The 16046-nt window shown below is 35.9% G+C and overlaps 1 protein-coding gene across 1 annotated transcript in view; it reads right to left on the reverse strand.

Annotated features, from left to right (window-relative positions):
* The window catches only part of LOC129229725 (sushi, von Willebrand factor type A, EGF and pentraxin domain-containing protein 1-like), a 139194-nt gene that overhangs the window by 95859 nt on the left and 27289 nt on the right, over positions 1-16046 (reverse strand). The window contains 5 exon segments of the mRNA XM_054864091.1: positions 247-265; positions 267-439; positions 1501-1740; positions 2704-2952; positions 7037-7231. Coding sequence (XP_054720066.1) covers positions 247-265; positions 267-439; positions 1501-1740; positions 2704-2952; positions 7037-7231 — 876 coding nt within the window.

Genomic DNA, 16046 nt, shown 5'->3' on the forward strand with positions numbered 1-16046 from the left:
CCATAAACTATAAGTGATAAAGTATTTGCGAGAAGCGGTACTATGTAGTTTTGTTACAAAGCAATTGTTTTTTGCTGTAATAAAAGATAAGTCTGCTTATTTAAGAATGTGTTTTACTTATTACGCGGATTACCCAGATGTTCGTTTATCTAGACTGTCTTTGGTCTCAGTTAGTCCAGCACTGCACGAGTACTCACATTTATAATTGAAAAAAATCAATAAAATTAAAATACTTATGGTACTTACTAGAACAGTCGGGGAAAGGGCAAGAACTCTGCTGGGAGCCAGATACCATCGTACGCGCAGAAGTAAAATGGAGGCGTTTTCATGGCAAATCCATAACCCTCGTCACACGTCAAGGAACAGAAAACTCCGTTCTCCGCTTCAGTGCAGTTAGTACGACCGTTCAGAGGATCCAACGGGAAAGCACAAGCATGTTCTGAACATAGTACACCAAACCAATTAACACATAAAAGTAAAAGGCATTGAAATTTTGTGCGGAAGAAAAGTTTTTGAAAGTATTGTTCGAGAGACAATGGGTTGTATGTTCGCATAGATCAGCCGGTCGACCAGGGTTAACGGGTGACTCTAATAGAGCTACCGGCTGATGAAAACTAATGAAAGCATCTTATGGACACTCACCATGACGTCATCAAATCAACCGCTGACGTTATCACATCAACTAACAGTGCGATCGGTTAATCTATGCGAACATATCCGATTTGACAGGGGGGAAAAAAATAAGTTCTATTCAGAACCCAAAAAACTGTTATCTCGAAGAGTAGGCTGGGATTAGAAATAGCATCTCGAGAAGTTTTACTTACATAAACAAACGGGATAAATATTCATTCATTGAGCAACTATGCTGCTTCTTGCGGTAACATTCTTGCAATAATACACTGTAATATACACTATGTACACTTGTAATATACACTATTAAATCAAGTTCGTTACATCTATAGATGCAAAACGATACGGAATAACTGGTCAAGTAAAAAAAAAACACACAAGTTCATCTAGGTTCTAATTTAAAGCTACAGTCTGCGAAGAGTTTCAATTTTATTTCATTAATTTACAAATCAGCTTAAGCATTAAATAATTTGAAAGTTCGACAAACACAATATTCAACTTATCAGAAGAAGAAAGAAAAATTGACAGTGTATTGCTAGACTTGGGTTGTTACGTCATTCCCAGCCATTTCGTGGCAGTCGCTTCAGAACTGTTCCAGAGATTCTTGCGGCAATAGACCACTCCATTCGAATTATATAAACAAAACATGCACTTCTACAGGGTGTCCTACGATTCCCACATCGTAGGGAATGGGCCTATGTTGGCGAATATATTGAAAAACTAAAACTTGGCGACATGAACCACTTCGGTATTAGATGTAAATAGGTGCCACTATAAACGTTCCAATGGTACAACAAATCATTAAAAAGTAAAATAATCCGACAAACAAACAAGACAAGCGCTTAAATAACATTATCCAACAAGAGCTACCTTGAACAGTTATGGTGATTATGCAAGTGTTGTTATTTCCAGCCTCATCCTTGACCTCGTAGATAACTTCAGTGCTACCCAGATCAAAAGCATAAGGCTTGTCGTGAGATCGCCACACAGTGACGGGTTTTCCGGAGTTATCTGAGAACAGTGGTTCTTCCCACGAGACGGTGAAAGGTAGGACCCTTGACAGGTAAGTGGCTGGAGAGATACAGCGATCCACTGTAGGAGGTTGAACATCTGTAGAAGAGAGAAAGAGTTAATATCAAAAAAAAAAAAAAAAAAAAAAAAAACTACATCATACCAGGTCTTGATTTTCAATGTACAAACTCAAGTCATAATTTTGCAACATATAATGAAAAAGATAATAAAGGGCACTTGGCGAAAACGATCTAGTTTGGAACTCTATCGATCATACAGGATGTCCAGGAAAGGACTTCCTGATTTCAAAATTAAATATCTCGGGAACAAAGGCTGATATTGGGACATAATAAATGTATGTTGATTGTGAAACCCATAAAAATCAATGCACAGAAACTTGGAAATTAGAAACAAAAATTGCCAACAGGGACACTACTGCACGTTTAATTGCAATAGAAGTCCCCATAAATAGTGCTGCCAAGGGGTTGGACTATAATTTCTAGCGTAAATGTAAGTACCTCTGAGAGGCAAAACTACTGCTGAAGCGCCTAATCCCTTCGCAGCACTATTTATGGTGATTTCTATCGCAATTATAGCGTGCAGCGCCCCCCGTGTTGGCAGTTTTTGTTACTAATTTTCAAGTTTCTGTACATGATTTTTATGGGTTTCACAATAAATATACCGTTTATTTTATTCTAATATCGACCTTTGTTTTCAAGATATTTCATTTTGAAATCAGGGAGTCCTTTCCTGGACACCCTATATAAAGAAACTGACATCGTTAACTTCATCAAAGTACAACGAATTAAATATCAGAATGGACGAAGACCGCTTCACTTAAAAGGTCTTCAATGCTCGATCAACCTGTACACAGGGAAAAGGCAGGTCAAATCAAAAAGACGGATTAATATCCTAGTAAAAGACCTAGTTTTGAGAACTAAAAGTTAAAGAACACCAACTGGAAGACGGCTGGCTTAGAAAAGGCTTCTGAAAAGGTCAAGACCCACCCTCGGTTGTCGAGCCATTGACGAAAGAGGAAGGATAGCGAGATTTTGACATTACCTCGCACAGTAACTGTGAAATTGCAGCGGGCTCTGTTCCGGGCACGATCTTCTGCGGAGTACAGGACCAAGGCCACACCGATGTCGAATCTTCTGGGGGAGACTATGGCGGGAATGACAGTAACAATCACTGGTTCCTCACTGTTGTCGTGAGTGTGAGGTGTTGACCATTCCACCAGGGCACTCGCCTCGTTCTCGTCAGAGTCCACCACGATGTCCTCGGGGCACTTGATGACCGGTGGTTCTACGTCTGTGTAAAAAAAAAGTGCTTTTTATCAACGGATATTAATATGAAGTCCGATTTACGATTCTCGGATTTTGGGGGCGAAATAATCCTAATAAATGGAGGGTTGAAGGCCATTCTTAACAACTCCAGATCGATGATTTGGTTGGATCTTTACAGACAGTAGCTAAAGGGCTGAAATCAAGTTGGTGATCATGTCGGTATTCAAATACTACTAGGCCAGTTGAAACTCCAGGCCAAAAATGACATCCATTTCCATTCGATACCCGCACATGTTATTGTCACGTGTAATGAAATTGTCGATGGGCTGGTCATAGTCATTTGAGAAAAAGACAGCAGACTAATCCACCAGTTTTCATGAGGTGATCCAGGTGAGTAAAAATAGAAACAAGCATGACTGGCTCACCCCACTTGACCATCATTACTGTGGCCGATGGGAGTTGCTCTGAAATTTAAGGGAGATTGGTATGATCAAACGGCAGGCTCTAAACTCAACAGGAGCTATCTAACGCAAGACTATTACGCGTTTCGAAGTAAAGTATTTTAGATCTGCATTAAATGCAATGAAAATCCGGTTCCTTCCAAGCATATGAACTGCTAGGGATAAACGTTGGACGAGTTTCATTTACATCGTCTTCTGGTGCTTGACTTTGTCAGAGAACACGGATTCATGCACTTGATCAAGCTGGCATTAGATCGGGAAGGATAGAAAACAACAGTACGAGATTATTTTTAAAACAACATACACCCAAACCTGTTCTTATGTGGTCTTTTTTGGTTTTGTTTTTTGTGTGGTTTATTACAATTTCAATCAGATTGGGATTTAATTGACGAATTATTTTTAAAACGAGTGCGAGGTAGTATCTTCAAGTGACGACATAGGCACCCCGATGGGAAGTCGCTGTGACCTCCCAAAAATTTCCTATTCGGGAAATTTTGTCCCAGCAATCAGCAAAATTATCATCACTTGTTTTTTTTTTTTAATTTCGTTTAAATATCACAATTTTGTAAGTTTTTGGGTTATTTTCTATGTGGGACTTTTTTTTGTGCGGCCCTTATCCAGCGCATAAAAAAAAATATTTTTTAACTGTGTTGCGAAAACAACTTTTTAAAGCTACTCGTGAAGTTTCGAACAATTTTGTTTTTAATGTGGTTCCTATACACCGCATAAAAACAGGTTTGGGTGTACTTTTATTTCATTCAAAATCTATAGTTGGAGCAAACCTGACTTGGCAGCGTTGTGAAGGATCCGCAGATCCTAATCACAGCATTATGAAGCTGTCAGGTTAGAACTGCCCCAACTATATGTGAGCTGACCATGCTGGAAATTTAAAACTTTCAGTCGTAAGAGATCTTCACATCAAGATGAAACAATGTTAAATACGTTTTTCCTGACTGTCGTAGTGACTCTGGGGAATTTGACACCATGTTTACTAAATGTACGATTAAATACTCGTTATAGCTCAGGCATGCCAACACAGAGCAGTCCCTCCAAACTAATTGATCTCGTGAAAGTTATGTGTTGTACCATCTAGCTAAAAGTAATAAAATCTCAAAAAAATCTGCAGTTTTTGAAAATCCTCTGCAATTTTTTTTTTGTAAAATATCAATCAGATTAGTAGTGAAATTGCAGATTTTTCTGAAGAGAATCAGGATTTGGTCTACAATTCACCTCCTACAGCAGTTTTTATGCCTCTTGCTTTTGCAAAAATATTTGCTTTAATTCTCTAGTTGACTCGGCAATATCGCTCACATGGCACAATTATAACGATCCCTACTTTCGATAAGCATTTTGAAGGGGAAGAGAAAAATACTTGATAATATGTTGTTTCTTTTCTCTTTTTGCTTTCTTCACTGCAAAACTTGTAATGCGACTAAAAACATACATTTGCACGTTTTGCAATTGACATTCTTCTTTGATCAGAACTTTGAATTAATTATTATTATTTTCTTTTTACGAAGATTATCAGTAAAGCACACAAAGTTTGGTATTGATAGATGGACTCGACCCCGAAACAAGTTAAAATGAATTGGAATTCATGCATATTTAGTTTTAATTCCTTCATTTAATAGTTTTATATAAAGGTTAACTTTTTATGAATAGCAGGGTTGCCAACATAGCGGAAACAGTTTGAGGAGCATGCGTGGTGATTTTGAGGAGCATTTTGAAATTTTGCGGAGCAGCTCGGTTTTTTGCATAAAATTCAATAAAAAAACTAAAACCACTTATCTAAAATTGTTTTTGAGTTTTGATAATCATTTTAAGCACTAGCATAAAAAATGACGAGCTGATGTTTTCATCACATGACTTACTTTTACACTAATTTAATGATAATAGTGCCTTGGACTTGGAGTAAGCAAAGAAATACCTTACACATTTTCACCCCAAGTTTGTTGCGAATCGAAGCAAAAATAGAAACGTTTCATTCAGATTAATTTTCCCAATATTGGCAATTTTAATGTGATTTAATGGTTAACCCTCTAAATATTGCCAATAGTGGAAAAATTGAGACCAAATTAAAAAAAAAACACTATTAGCGATATTTAGAAAGTGAACCATTGAATCACATTAAAATTGCCAATATTGGGAGAATTAATCTGTATAAAACTTTTTTTTGTCTGTATAAAACGTTACGAAAGGCGCACACATCGAACATTTGTGAGTGAAAAAAAAAACTTGGGCAGTTTATTTTTACTTTTTTGCATAATTTTTAAAGAGTGTTTTTTTGCTTATTACAAGGCACTATTAGAATGAAATAGGTGTAAAAGTCATGTGATGAACACATCTCAACTCGTTTCCTCTTCTTTTCCTAGAATTGTTCAGAAGGATATTAGTGTGGCCAAGAAGAAGATTTTAAAATCTTACTTAAAAAAAAAAAAAAAAAAAACCGTTCATTTTCTTGGTGTGTTGTTCACTTACTGGTCGGACTACCCTATAGTCAGCGCTACAGTTGGGAGGAGTGGAACGCAGAGAGACGCCCTCCCCGAAATACTTGATCAATTATTATAAAATCAATACAAATTCAATGTAAATTTATTTCAAACCACCTCCTTCGAAAAGTCGTTTAGTTTTTGAATTAAAGATGACATAAGTAATCTAAACTAAATGCTTTTTCGGTCAAACCAAATTTTTTCAACCATAACATCAACCCAATAAAAAAGATGCGTCCCTTAATATTTTTTAAAACTACAGTACTGCCTAACTGTTTATAGAAATTCCATTGAATAAATCCATTGAGTTGTAATATAAATTCCACTTCGCAAGAAATTCAAAGTATATAGAGTCTACACTGTTAAAAAGAATCCTGAAATTTTACGGAAAAAGTCACTGGCATCCATGTTTCCATTACTTTTACCGTAAAATCATTGTTTACTATCAAAATTTTACGGTAGAATAAAGGAGAGTTAAAGAACTCAAAATGGGACAAGCAGCAAGTTTGACCTCGGGACCTCCGTATTGGCAAACGGCTTTGTTGACCACCATACCAGTTGAGGATCATCGAGTTAGGGAAAATACAATGCTATCTGTTTCGCACTGTAATTCACGTGGCAATCGTTTATTTTTATCGGAACCATTTACAGTTATTTTTTTCTGTACTGTAGACAATCCATTTTACAGCAATATTTATCATAAAAGCTTCCTGAATTTTTAACAGTATACGAAAGTTTATCCTTTCCCGGATTAAGAATAACAAAATTTAAGTAAGCAACAAAATAACTTTGTGCCTAGGAATGACAGGAAATCTCCAACGTTGTTTAGCACAAATAAACAGATTACAGAATACACGTGTTTCGGGGTTTCAAGGAACCCCTTTTCCAATTCAAGTGAGCTTCTAGATGTAAAGAAATTCAGTAAAAGTTTTAACAAACTTTTACTGTCCCCTTAAAAGCTTTTACTGAATGTCTTTACATCTAGAAGCTCACACCTTTGAATTGGAAAAGGGGTTCCTTGGAACCCGGAAACACGTGTATTCTGTAATCTGCTTATTTGTGCTAAACAACGTTGGATATTTCTAGTTAAATTTTAAGTAGTTTCAGGTTGAAGCAATAATTAATTAGATATTTAAAACCGTAGAGAGAAGTGACTCACCTACGCACTTGGGAACGGAGTCAGTGTCACTCCAGACCCCTGGATCTTCACACACCCTACGCTGTGGACCCGTCAGCATGAAGCCTTTCTTGCACTCATAGAAGCACTCGTCGTTGAAGTTGGACTTGCCCTTGGTGCATTTCGACGGACTAATGGATCCGTTAGGAATCGGTTTCAAAGCAGCGCAGCTCACGGCTGAAACACAGTTTTAACGTATAAAAGAAGTTTTTTATGTCCATAAGCTATTATTTTAACAACTCACATGCAATGGGGTTGTTTCCTTCAGTCAAAAGTACTACTTTTAGTCACTGAAATTGATAGAATAAGCAAAAATAATAACATGGGCCCAGTAAATTCTTTCATTTTCCCAACAGTTATTTTTTAATTAATTTTTTTAAATGTCCGATTTTTCAAACAAGGCGTGGTCTTGATGACGTCACAAATAATGCAATTGGCTGCAACTTTCTGTCGCGTTCCCACGTTATGATAATCAAGAAGCGAATTAAACATTTCACTCTACGCTTGTTATCAACCCTATCGTTGCCAATACACGTGAGTAAAGATACGAATTAAATATTTTGCTCTGTGAATGGCAACACTGAATGGCATTTCATCATTTGGGATGTCATCGGCAGAAATATAAACAATGAAATCGCACCGATTTAAGTATTTTTTAAAAATATTAAACGTAAGCAAATTATTTAAAAAATGGTCAGTTCCTACGTTTTAAACATGCTCTTTCAGAAAAAAATACTTTTGAATTTTTGGAAACTACCCCATTGTGAATTTGGGGAGTATAGAATAAGTGTTGGAACTGGTATTAGCGAATTTCAATTGAAGAATATTATTCTGAATGTTTTTGTTCTTGTTGAATTATTCATGTTGTTTATTGATTAACTAGAAAGTCGCCCGTCAAGGTATGGCGGGTGAAAATTGCTTCTACTCCTCTACATTTGAACGAAGCCGCCTGTTTGGTGATATTTTGATAGCTCAAATTTTTATAACCAACTCCAGTGAATGAACCCTAAACTCCAGTAGATAGCGTTAATTGTTTCCGTTTCTTCATTCCCTTGAAATGACTAAGTCTTACTAGTAAAACAGTCAAGTTACCGGATCGAGTTCAGCCCTGTCACAAAAAAGCCTTTCCCTGCATGTTAAACATTACCAAAACATATTATCAAATTATCATGCCGTTGCGTGAGTTTCATTGTTGAAGCACGTAGGTTACTCGATCATCGGCGATTATTTATAGAGGATGTGCAAATTAACCATTTTCTTCAATTTATGCAAATTAACCTTTTTCTAAAACCTTTACTTTTTGTGGTAACAGTGTCTTTTCAATATATAAAACTGCCGGTGTTGTGTCGGTCAGGGATTGCTTGTTTTTTTTTGACACGCGCGTGTAACCGTAACAATGTTTCAACCTGTTTTTAATAAATATAATCCTTGTTTTAATCTTGTGCTGTCTCTCGTCCTTAAGTTCAGTTGAAATATGTTGAAGTGAGAATTTTGGACATTGGTTAATTGTCCCGTGCCTGCAACCTAAAGTTAAATATGTTTAGATTTAACACTAAGAGTACGTTGGTGAAAATATTTATTTCTCACTATTGGAAGTTAAGTACTTCTGACACTCTACAACTAAATAGCAACCTTATTTGTGCTATCATAAGTCAAAGTTACATGGAAACTGTATTTGGTGATACCATACACTATTTTGTCTATTCTATGAACGTTTTATACGAAACAGCAAAAAAAAAAAAAAAAAAGATTAAGTTCCATTCAGTGTAAAATAAATAATCCGTCAAATAAATATATCAGACCATCAAAAACATTAAAAGTTCTAAAAAATGTAAAATAATCTGTTAACTTAATTACACAACACTAAAAGCTCCATTAAGGTCTCCTACATATTAATGAGGTTAATTGAATCAACTTTTCGAAAACGTTGCCCGTCAACTAGTTGACTGACGTTTTTCGTTGTCTACACACAAGACAAGTTAGTTGCATCAACTTTTCTTCTAATAAGCAGAATATTTCTAGCAGCTGCTCCTCAACGCTGTAAAAACTGAACTGAGTCGACTCAACTAGTTAACTCGTATGTAGAGCGAACGTTTGGCAATGTGTCGATGAGTTGAATCAACTAAAAGTTGATCCAATTCTCCGGGAGGAGAATGGTATCGGCACGCATACAAACAACCTTTACTCTGCTCGGGACCTTGTAATAGTTTTGGGACTCCTAATTGGGCGGTCGACGTAAATGTGTAGGCCATGTTTTTCCCCCAACGTATTGAACAAATTTCGTTCCTCGGAAGTTCTGGATTCCCGTTTGAATGGTTTTAATTCACCTCCTCCCCTCAAATAAAGTGTAGAAGTCCTGTCTTGTTTCGAAATGAAAGAATAATAATTAGAGGGTGCTCAAAACAAGCAAAAACGGGAGATTAATGACGTTTTCATGGGGTAGCCAATCAGCACTCTCCAAATTTTTACATGGTTTCTAACAGAGTAAAGGTTGTTTATATGCATACGGCATATGGATGACGTTTTCACGTGGTAGCCAATCGGCAGTCTCCAATTTTTTACGTGGTCCCTAACAGAGTAAAGGTTGTTTATATGCTATCGGCACATGTGCCTGGTGCGTCTGATGTCGTGTGAAGGATACTAGGCGATTCCTTCACTATTCTGCCCGGTTACACATCCTGATAACCTCCCGTTCGAGGGTTGATTCAACTAAGTTGCCTCGTGTGAAGGAGACATAAGTGTAACATCCGCCAACTATTAAAAAAAAAACATTAAATGTAAATAAAAGTATGAAGAGTAAACATGGTGGCGATGAGAGATTAAAGTTATTTCTTCTGTTTTCGAAAATGTAAACAATTGGCCAAGGGCCAAAATGCCTCTATTCTACATTTTTACATTGGTTTTTCGAAGAAGTTAAAGAAACATTAATAGAGATAAATCTCAGACTGCTAGGTACAGCAGTTGTACATTTTTAAAGAATACAGAAGCATATAGGGAAAAAAAACGTCAACTTTATAAATAGTGATGTTCCCGTCAAAGGTAAGGGTAATCCATTAGACAGTAATCCATTATGCACAATATGCGTATGCGACCATCTATTTTTAATGTGGCTAAAAAACGTTTGAGAGTATGCGGTGTATATGGAGTGTACCCTATGGGAACACCCTTGGTTATAAGCACAAATAGCGATAAAGACGCATACAAGTGTTTTAAGGAACTCCATTTTCAATTTAGATGGTGGTGTAAGATTCTAGATAAAAATCATCTTTTTAAAGCTACTCTGTGGCTTTACATCTTTTGCAAAAGAGTTCTCTGAAACTGTTGAACGCAATTTTACGGATATTTTCCCGCTAAATGCTGATTTTTGTTTGTTAATTCTACACAAAAATTAGCTTTCTTGTCACTTGAAGAAGCACGTGCTAAAATTGACTATTGCAGACGCGTTTCTTGAGCGTTGGACGTCTTTCGTTATTGCCGAGAAGTGAAAAATGTACATGTGAAAGAATAGGCTTTTTATTTTACACTAGTGGTACCCGCACGGCTTTGCCCGTAATAGAAAATTAAAAGGTCTTTCGTTTCGCCTGTATATTTACAAATAATGTATGATGAATTTTCTCGCCAATTAGCTTGTGCCCATGTTACGGTTCCACGTTATGTTAATTTCCTAATTTACTCGTCCATCTTATGATAATTTTGTTCTTAAAATTGGAATAGAAAAAGAACCACATCGAATGTTCGAAAAATCGCTTCGAGGTACACACCCCCATGCTACAAACTAACTTTGTGCCAAATTTCATGAAAATCGGCCGAACGGTCTAGGCGCTATGCGCGTCACAGAGATCCTGACAGACAGAGATCCTGACAGACAGAGAGACTTTCAGCTTTATTATTAGTAAAGATATTACGGGCGGATCACGAGTTTATACGTGTTTTGCAAGCCATCTGTTATAAAAAAGATCACGAAGCAACTCGAGCTGCCTACATACTGGCATATGGGCTAAAAAATTATAAAGCATAAAAACTTAAAAAATTAATCTTAAAATGTTCACGAGGTGTAAATTGTTCCATAACTTTATATGTATTACAATTTATACTTTATGTACTTTATTATTTTTAAAAATCAAATATTACATCTTTAAATATGAATAATTACATATTAATTAAACTCATTTAAAAACTCATTTGCTGCAAAGCTAGATCATTCACTGTTGCCTGTCATAATTTTATATTTATATACAATTTGTATTTAATATACTTTATTATTTTAAAAAATTAAATATTACATCCATAAATATGAATAATTACATAATAATTAAACTCATTTATTACTAAGCTCATAATAATTTACAGTTGATCTGTCGTAAAAAATACTGAGACACCGGAGTAATCAGGGGGAGAAAAAAATCCCGTCTTTTTGATGGTTTAAATTTCTGAAGAAAACAAGCTTCCTACAGTGAAACTAAGCTTCGAAAGAAAATCTTTATCTTTACTAATAATAAAGCTGAAAGTCCCTCTGTCTGTCAGGATCTCTGTGACGCGCATAGCGCCTAGACCGTTCGGCCGATTTTCATGAAATTTGGCACAAAGTTAGTTTGTAGCATGGGGGTGTGCACCTCGAAGCGATTTTTCGAACATTCGATGTGGTTCTTTTTCTATTCCAATTTTAAGAACAAAATTATCATAAGATGGACGAGTAAATTACGAAATTATCATTACGTGGAACCGTAACATGGGCACAAGCCAATTGGCGAGAAAATTCACCACACATTATTTGTAAATATACAGGCGAACCAAAAGACCTTTTAATTTTCTATTACGGGCAAAGCCGTGCGGGTACCACTAGTTTACCATAAAATTATAAATCGAAAGATAATTCAATAACATAATACAAATTTTATACTTTCAAGTAGCAATTTTCAAGCGTCATTACAAAACGCTTCACATTCTATAAGTCGATAAAAGAATAATTTCTCAAGCTACGATAACTGCATTTCACTTCTCACACATTGAAATATTATGAACGCTGGTAGCGCCACCTTAACCGATTTTTAACAATCTTATACGACGTTCATGAAATTATATGATTGCATACGGGTGGAATTGCTCTATCATTAGCCATCTCCGACCTCTGATTTTCACCTTTACTTCTAACGTAATGACTGATATTAGAAACCATTCGGCAATAGGGTATAAGGATTATTTACGGCTTGCGTATGTGACTGATGCACCTTTACCTTGAGGGTGAACATTACGATCATAATTTATGTTGGCAATTATAACACTGACATTAAGAAAAAGGATTGAAAATAATTTTTATGGTGGGGGAAATATAAATATATTCTTTCCCTATATACAGTTAAAAACTTAAGCTGACACACACCAAGGGTGGATCCAGAGATTGTTCAAGAAAAGGGCGATGGAATATAATTAAAAAATATTTATAAAATACTCTTAAATATTTTTAAAAAAATTATTTAAAATATAAATATATTTTTAAATGTTTACATGCCCTTTTCTACGTATCCTGGTTTTCAAATGTCCTCAAATGTAAAACATTACCGGGGAGAGCCCCAAACCTCTCTTCAGCTAATTTTAACACAATCAAGGATCGTCTAAAATTGCGTTTTTGAACATCAATTTCGAAAATTTACCGTTGAAGAGTCCCCCCGCCCTTCCCTTGTATCCTTCTTCGGCACACACCTTAAAAACTTTGCCTTTTAGTTTAACTTTACACAATGCTTGTTCAAGGGGGGCAAAGAGAAAATTTTCTATTTATTACCATAAAATTGAACTGAAGACATTAATTGAATAAAATTATACTTATGATGAAAATTAAAATCACTTTTATTTTCTTGCAAAACTGTGAAAATACACATAAAATCCCCCATCCCTTACAGGAAAGCTATCATACACAGTATCATTTTGGGAATTTTATTTGCTTTTCGTTATAAATTGATTTGCAATGATAAAATTAAAGCGAACAAGTTTTTAGTGACTAAAGCGTTTTTAAATAACATAGAACATCATTAAAGATCTTCGAGTGCAATAAAAATTCTTCACTTCACGCAAAATATTCAGTTTTAGGCAAAGTGAGATTGACAATGACAAATAAAATGAAGCACATGGCGAGAGGCTATGTAATTGATTAAATCAAACGACTTTGTGTAACATAAATTGACTACTGAATATTAAGCAGTGTTATAAGCACTAAAGCTGCTTATTACTAGCTCTCGCCAAAATATCTCTAAAATATAATTTTAGGCTTCACTTTTCTTTTTATTTTTTTTTTCTTTCGCATTTTCAATGGGGATGTTTCCTCCGGTCAAAAGTACTACTTTTAGTCACTGAAATTGATAAAATAAGCAATAAATAAATAAATAAATAAATAAATAAATAACACGAAGCCAGCAAAAACTTTTATTTTCCCAACAATTACTTTTTATTCAATTTTTTAAACGTCCGATTTTGGAAATAAGGCGTGGTCTTTATGACTTCACAAGTGATGCACTTTGGTGCGCTACTCCATTGGCACGATGAATGCCTGCGCTTTGCTATCAACCGCGTTGTCAGTACATGATAATAAAGAAGCGAATTAAATATTGCGCTCTACGCTTGCTCTCAACCGCGTTGTCAGTATATGTTTATAAAGAAGCGAATTAAGTATTGCGCTGTGCGCTAATGGCTTCAGTGAATGGCATTTCATCAGTTGTGATGTCATGAGCCGAAGCGTAAGAAATGAATTTGAATCTGCGGACCAATTAAAATAATTGTAAAACAATACTAAACTTCGTTAAATTATTTTTAAAATGGTTAAATCCTACGTCTTTAAGCATGCTCTTTCAGATAAAAATATTTTAAAAATTTTGGAAACAACTCAATTGAATATGCGGTACTATTTCAATTGAAAATAAAATGTACTATTTCCCAGACAAAGCCAATAAAGAAAATCTAAAAATGAGCTTCAAAGCATAAAATGTTGTGATGCAAGCGATAATGAGTTCGCTCCAAGAACTATAAATTAACTTCCAAAATGAACACACAAACATCGCTACGTGTGGGTGCTCATAATTTCAGATCGCAAATTTTTAAGCAGCATATTGAACAAGCAGTAGATTTCGATTTGAATAACAATGTGCAACAAACATGCCGTATGTTTCTGTCGATGAGAAAGCTTTCAGTAAAAAGAGGAAAAGCAGAAGCGAAAAGCTTCAATGAGAAACGGGTTTCCATATCCTCATGTGTATAATAGCCGATGATCGAGTAACCCGCGAGTTTCAACAATGAAACTCGCGCCACGGCATGATCATTTGATAATATGTTTTGGTACTGTTGAAAAAAAAAAAAACCCCACCAAATTTGTCGCCAAGTTGGCAACCAAAACGGCGATATATCGCCAATATATCGATACACTTAGCGGCCAAGTGTCCGCCAATTTATAACACCACTTGAGTTTACTTCGAAATTAACAATGATTCCCCCCCCAAAAGGGGCAAAAGACTCCTTTAGAAACACCCGAATGCAACCAAAATGAGAGGTGCACAACTAGACCCCACTAGGAGTCTACGTACCAAATTTCAACTTTCTAGGACTTTCCGTTCTTGAGTTATGCGTCATATATACGCACATACGCATACATACATACGTACATACTGATGTCACGAGAAAATTCGTTGTAATTAACTCGGGAATCGTCATTACGGATATTCCGCGTGTCTATACGTTCATAGGCACTTATCCACGTCTGGTCGAGTCGGAAAAAAAAAAATCAATATTCATTCGGGGGTGAGTAAAACGGAAATTAAGGTCGATTTTTTTGAGCGAATTTTTTTTTTTTTTTTCGCGATTACAATACTTCCTTTTTTGTGAAAGGAAGTAAAAACGAAAAAGTTGTCAACAATTAACGCTATCTACTAGAGCTTAGGGTTAATCCACTGGAGTTAAGGTTAAATTTTCAGCGATCAAAATATCCCCAAACAAGCAATGGCTTCGCTCAAATAAAGAAGAGTAGAAGCAATTTTCACCCGTCATACCTTGACGGGCGACTTTTTAGTTGTACAAAGAAGGGTTATCTATGCATGAGTCATGGGGGGGGGGGGGAAGCCCTTTCGAAATCTTTCTTTGCATAGCTTCTGTTCAAAGCAAAGCTTTGGATAGAAAAAAAAAAGTTACGTACACGTTCTAAAGCTGATGTTTTTTCTCAGGTAAACAGTCATTAGACTACATTTGTCAAGTTCTGGGGAAGAAAGCACGGCGGGATACCCCAGAGCAGACGACAATGACCTTGGGAGATTAAAATGGAGGAGAGAGGAATGGAGAAAATCACCCATGGAAACGGCCCATCCATCATCCGAAAGCAAATACGGCCACCCAAGTCAGCCGATTTTCTTTCGCTGCCTCGGCAGCTGGTACAAATATGAAAATCAAAACGGCGAGGAGAAACGAAGAAGAGAAAAGGAAAAGTTTGTTTAATGAGAGGGAGAAGGGGGGGGGGGGGGTATGAAGAGGGAATGTCCAGAAATTATGCAAAAGTAATGCGATCATAAAAAGCAACTTCAAAAAAACTTCCTTATTCGGAAAATTTTGCCCACGATTTGCCAAATTTGGAATAACAGAATTTGTTTAATTTTAGGTAATTCTGTATCATTTTTAAAAACGTCTAATGTTCCATCTCATTGGATCAAGGGTGCCCACAGTAGGATGGTTCAAAAAAACTTTTTTTTCAGCTAGAGTTCAGGACACCCCCTATTTTTATGCAGAAAAAGTTTTAGCTTCTTACTCAAATTTTAAGAGGGTGCTCAATGACCCCTCAATTTAACATTAGCCATAGCATAGAAAATGCCAAATTGAGAAATATTTCATTTCCATAGTTTTTTTTTTTTTTTTTTTTTTGTAAATAATTGTTTTATTGCAATGTACATGCATATTTCCAGTGTATATTATAATATGTAGCATTGTTTTTTCAGTTTAAAGTATTTTTTTAACCTCCCTCCCC

The sequence above is a fragment of the Uloborus diversus genome, chromosome 9, assembly GCF_026930045.1.
Source record: "Uloborus diversus isolate 005 chromosome 9, Udiv.v.3.1, whole genome shotgun sequence".
NCBI classification, from domain to species: domain Eukaryota; kingdom Metazoa; phylum Arthropoda; class Arachnida; order Araneae; family Uloboridae; genus Uloborus; species Uloborus diversus.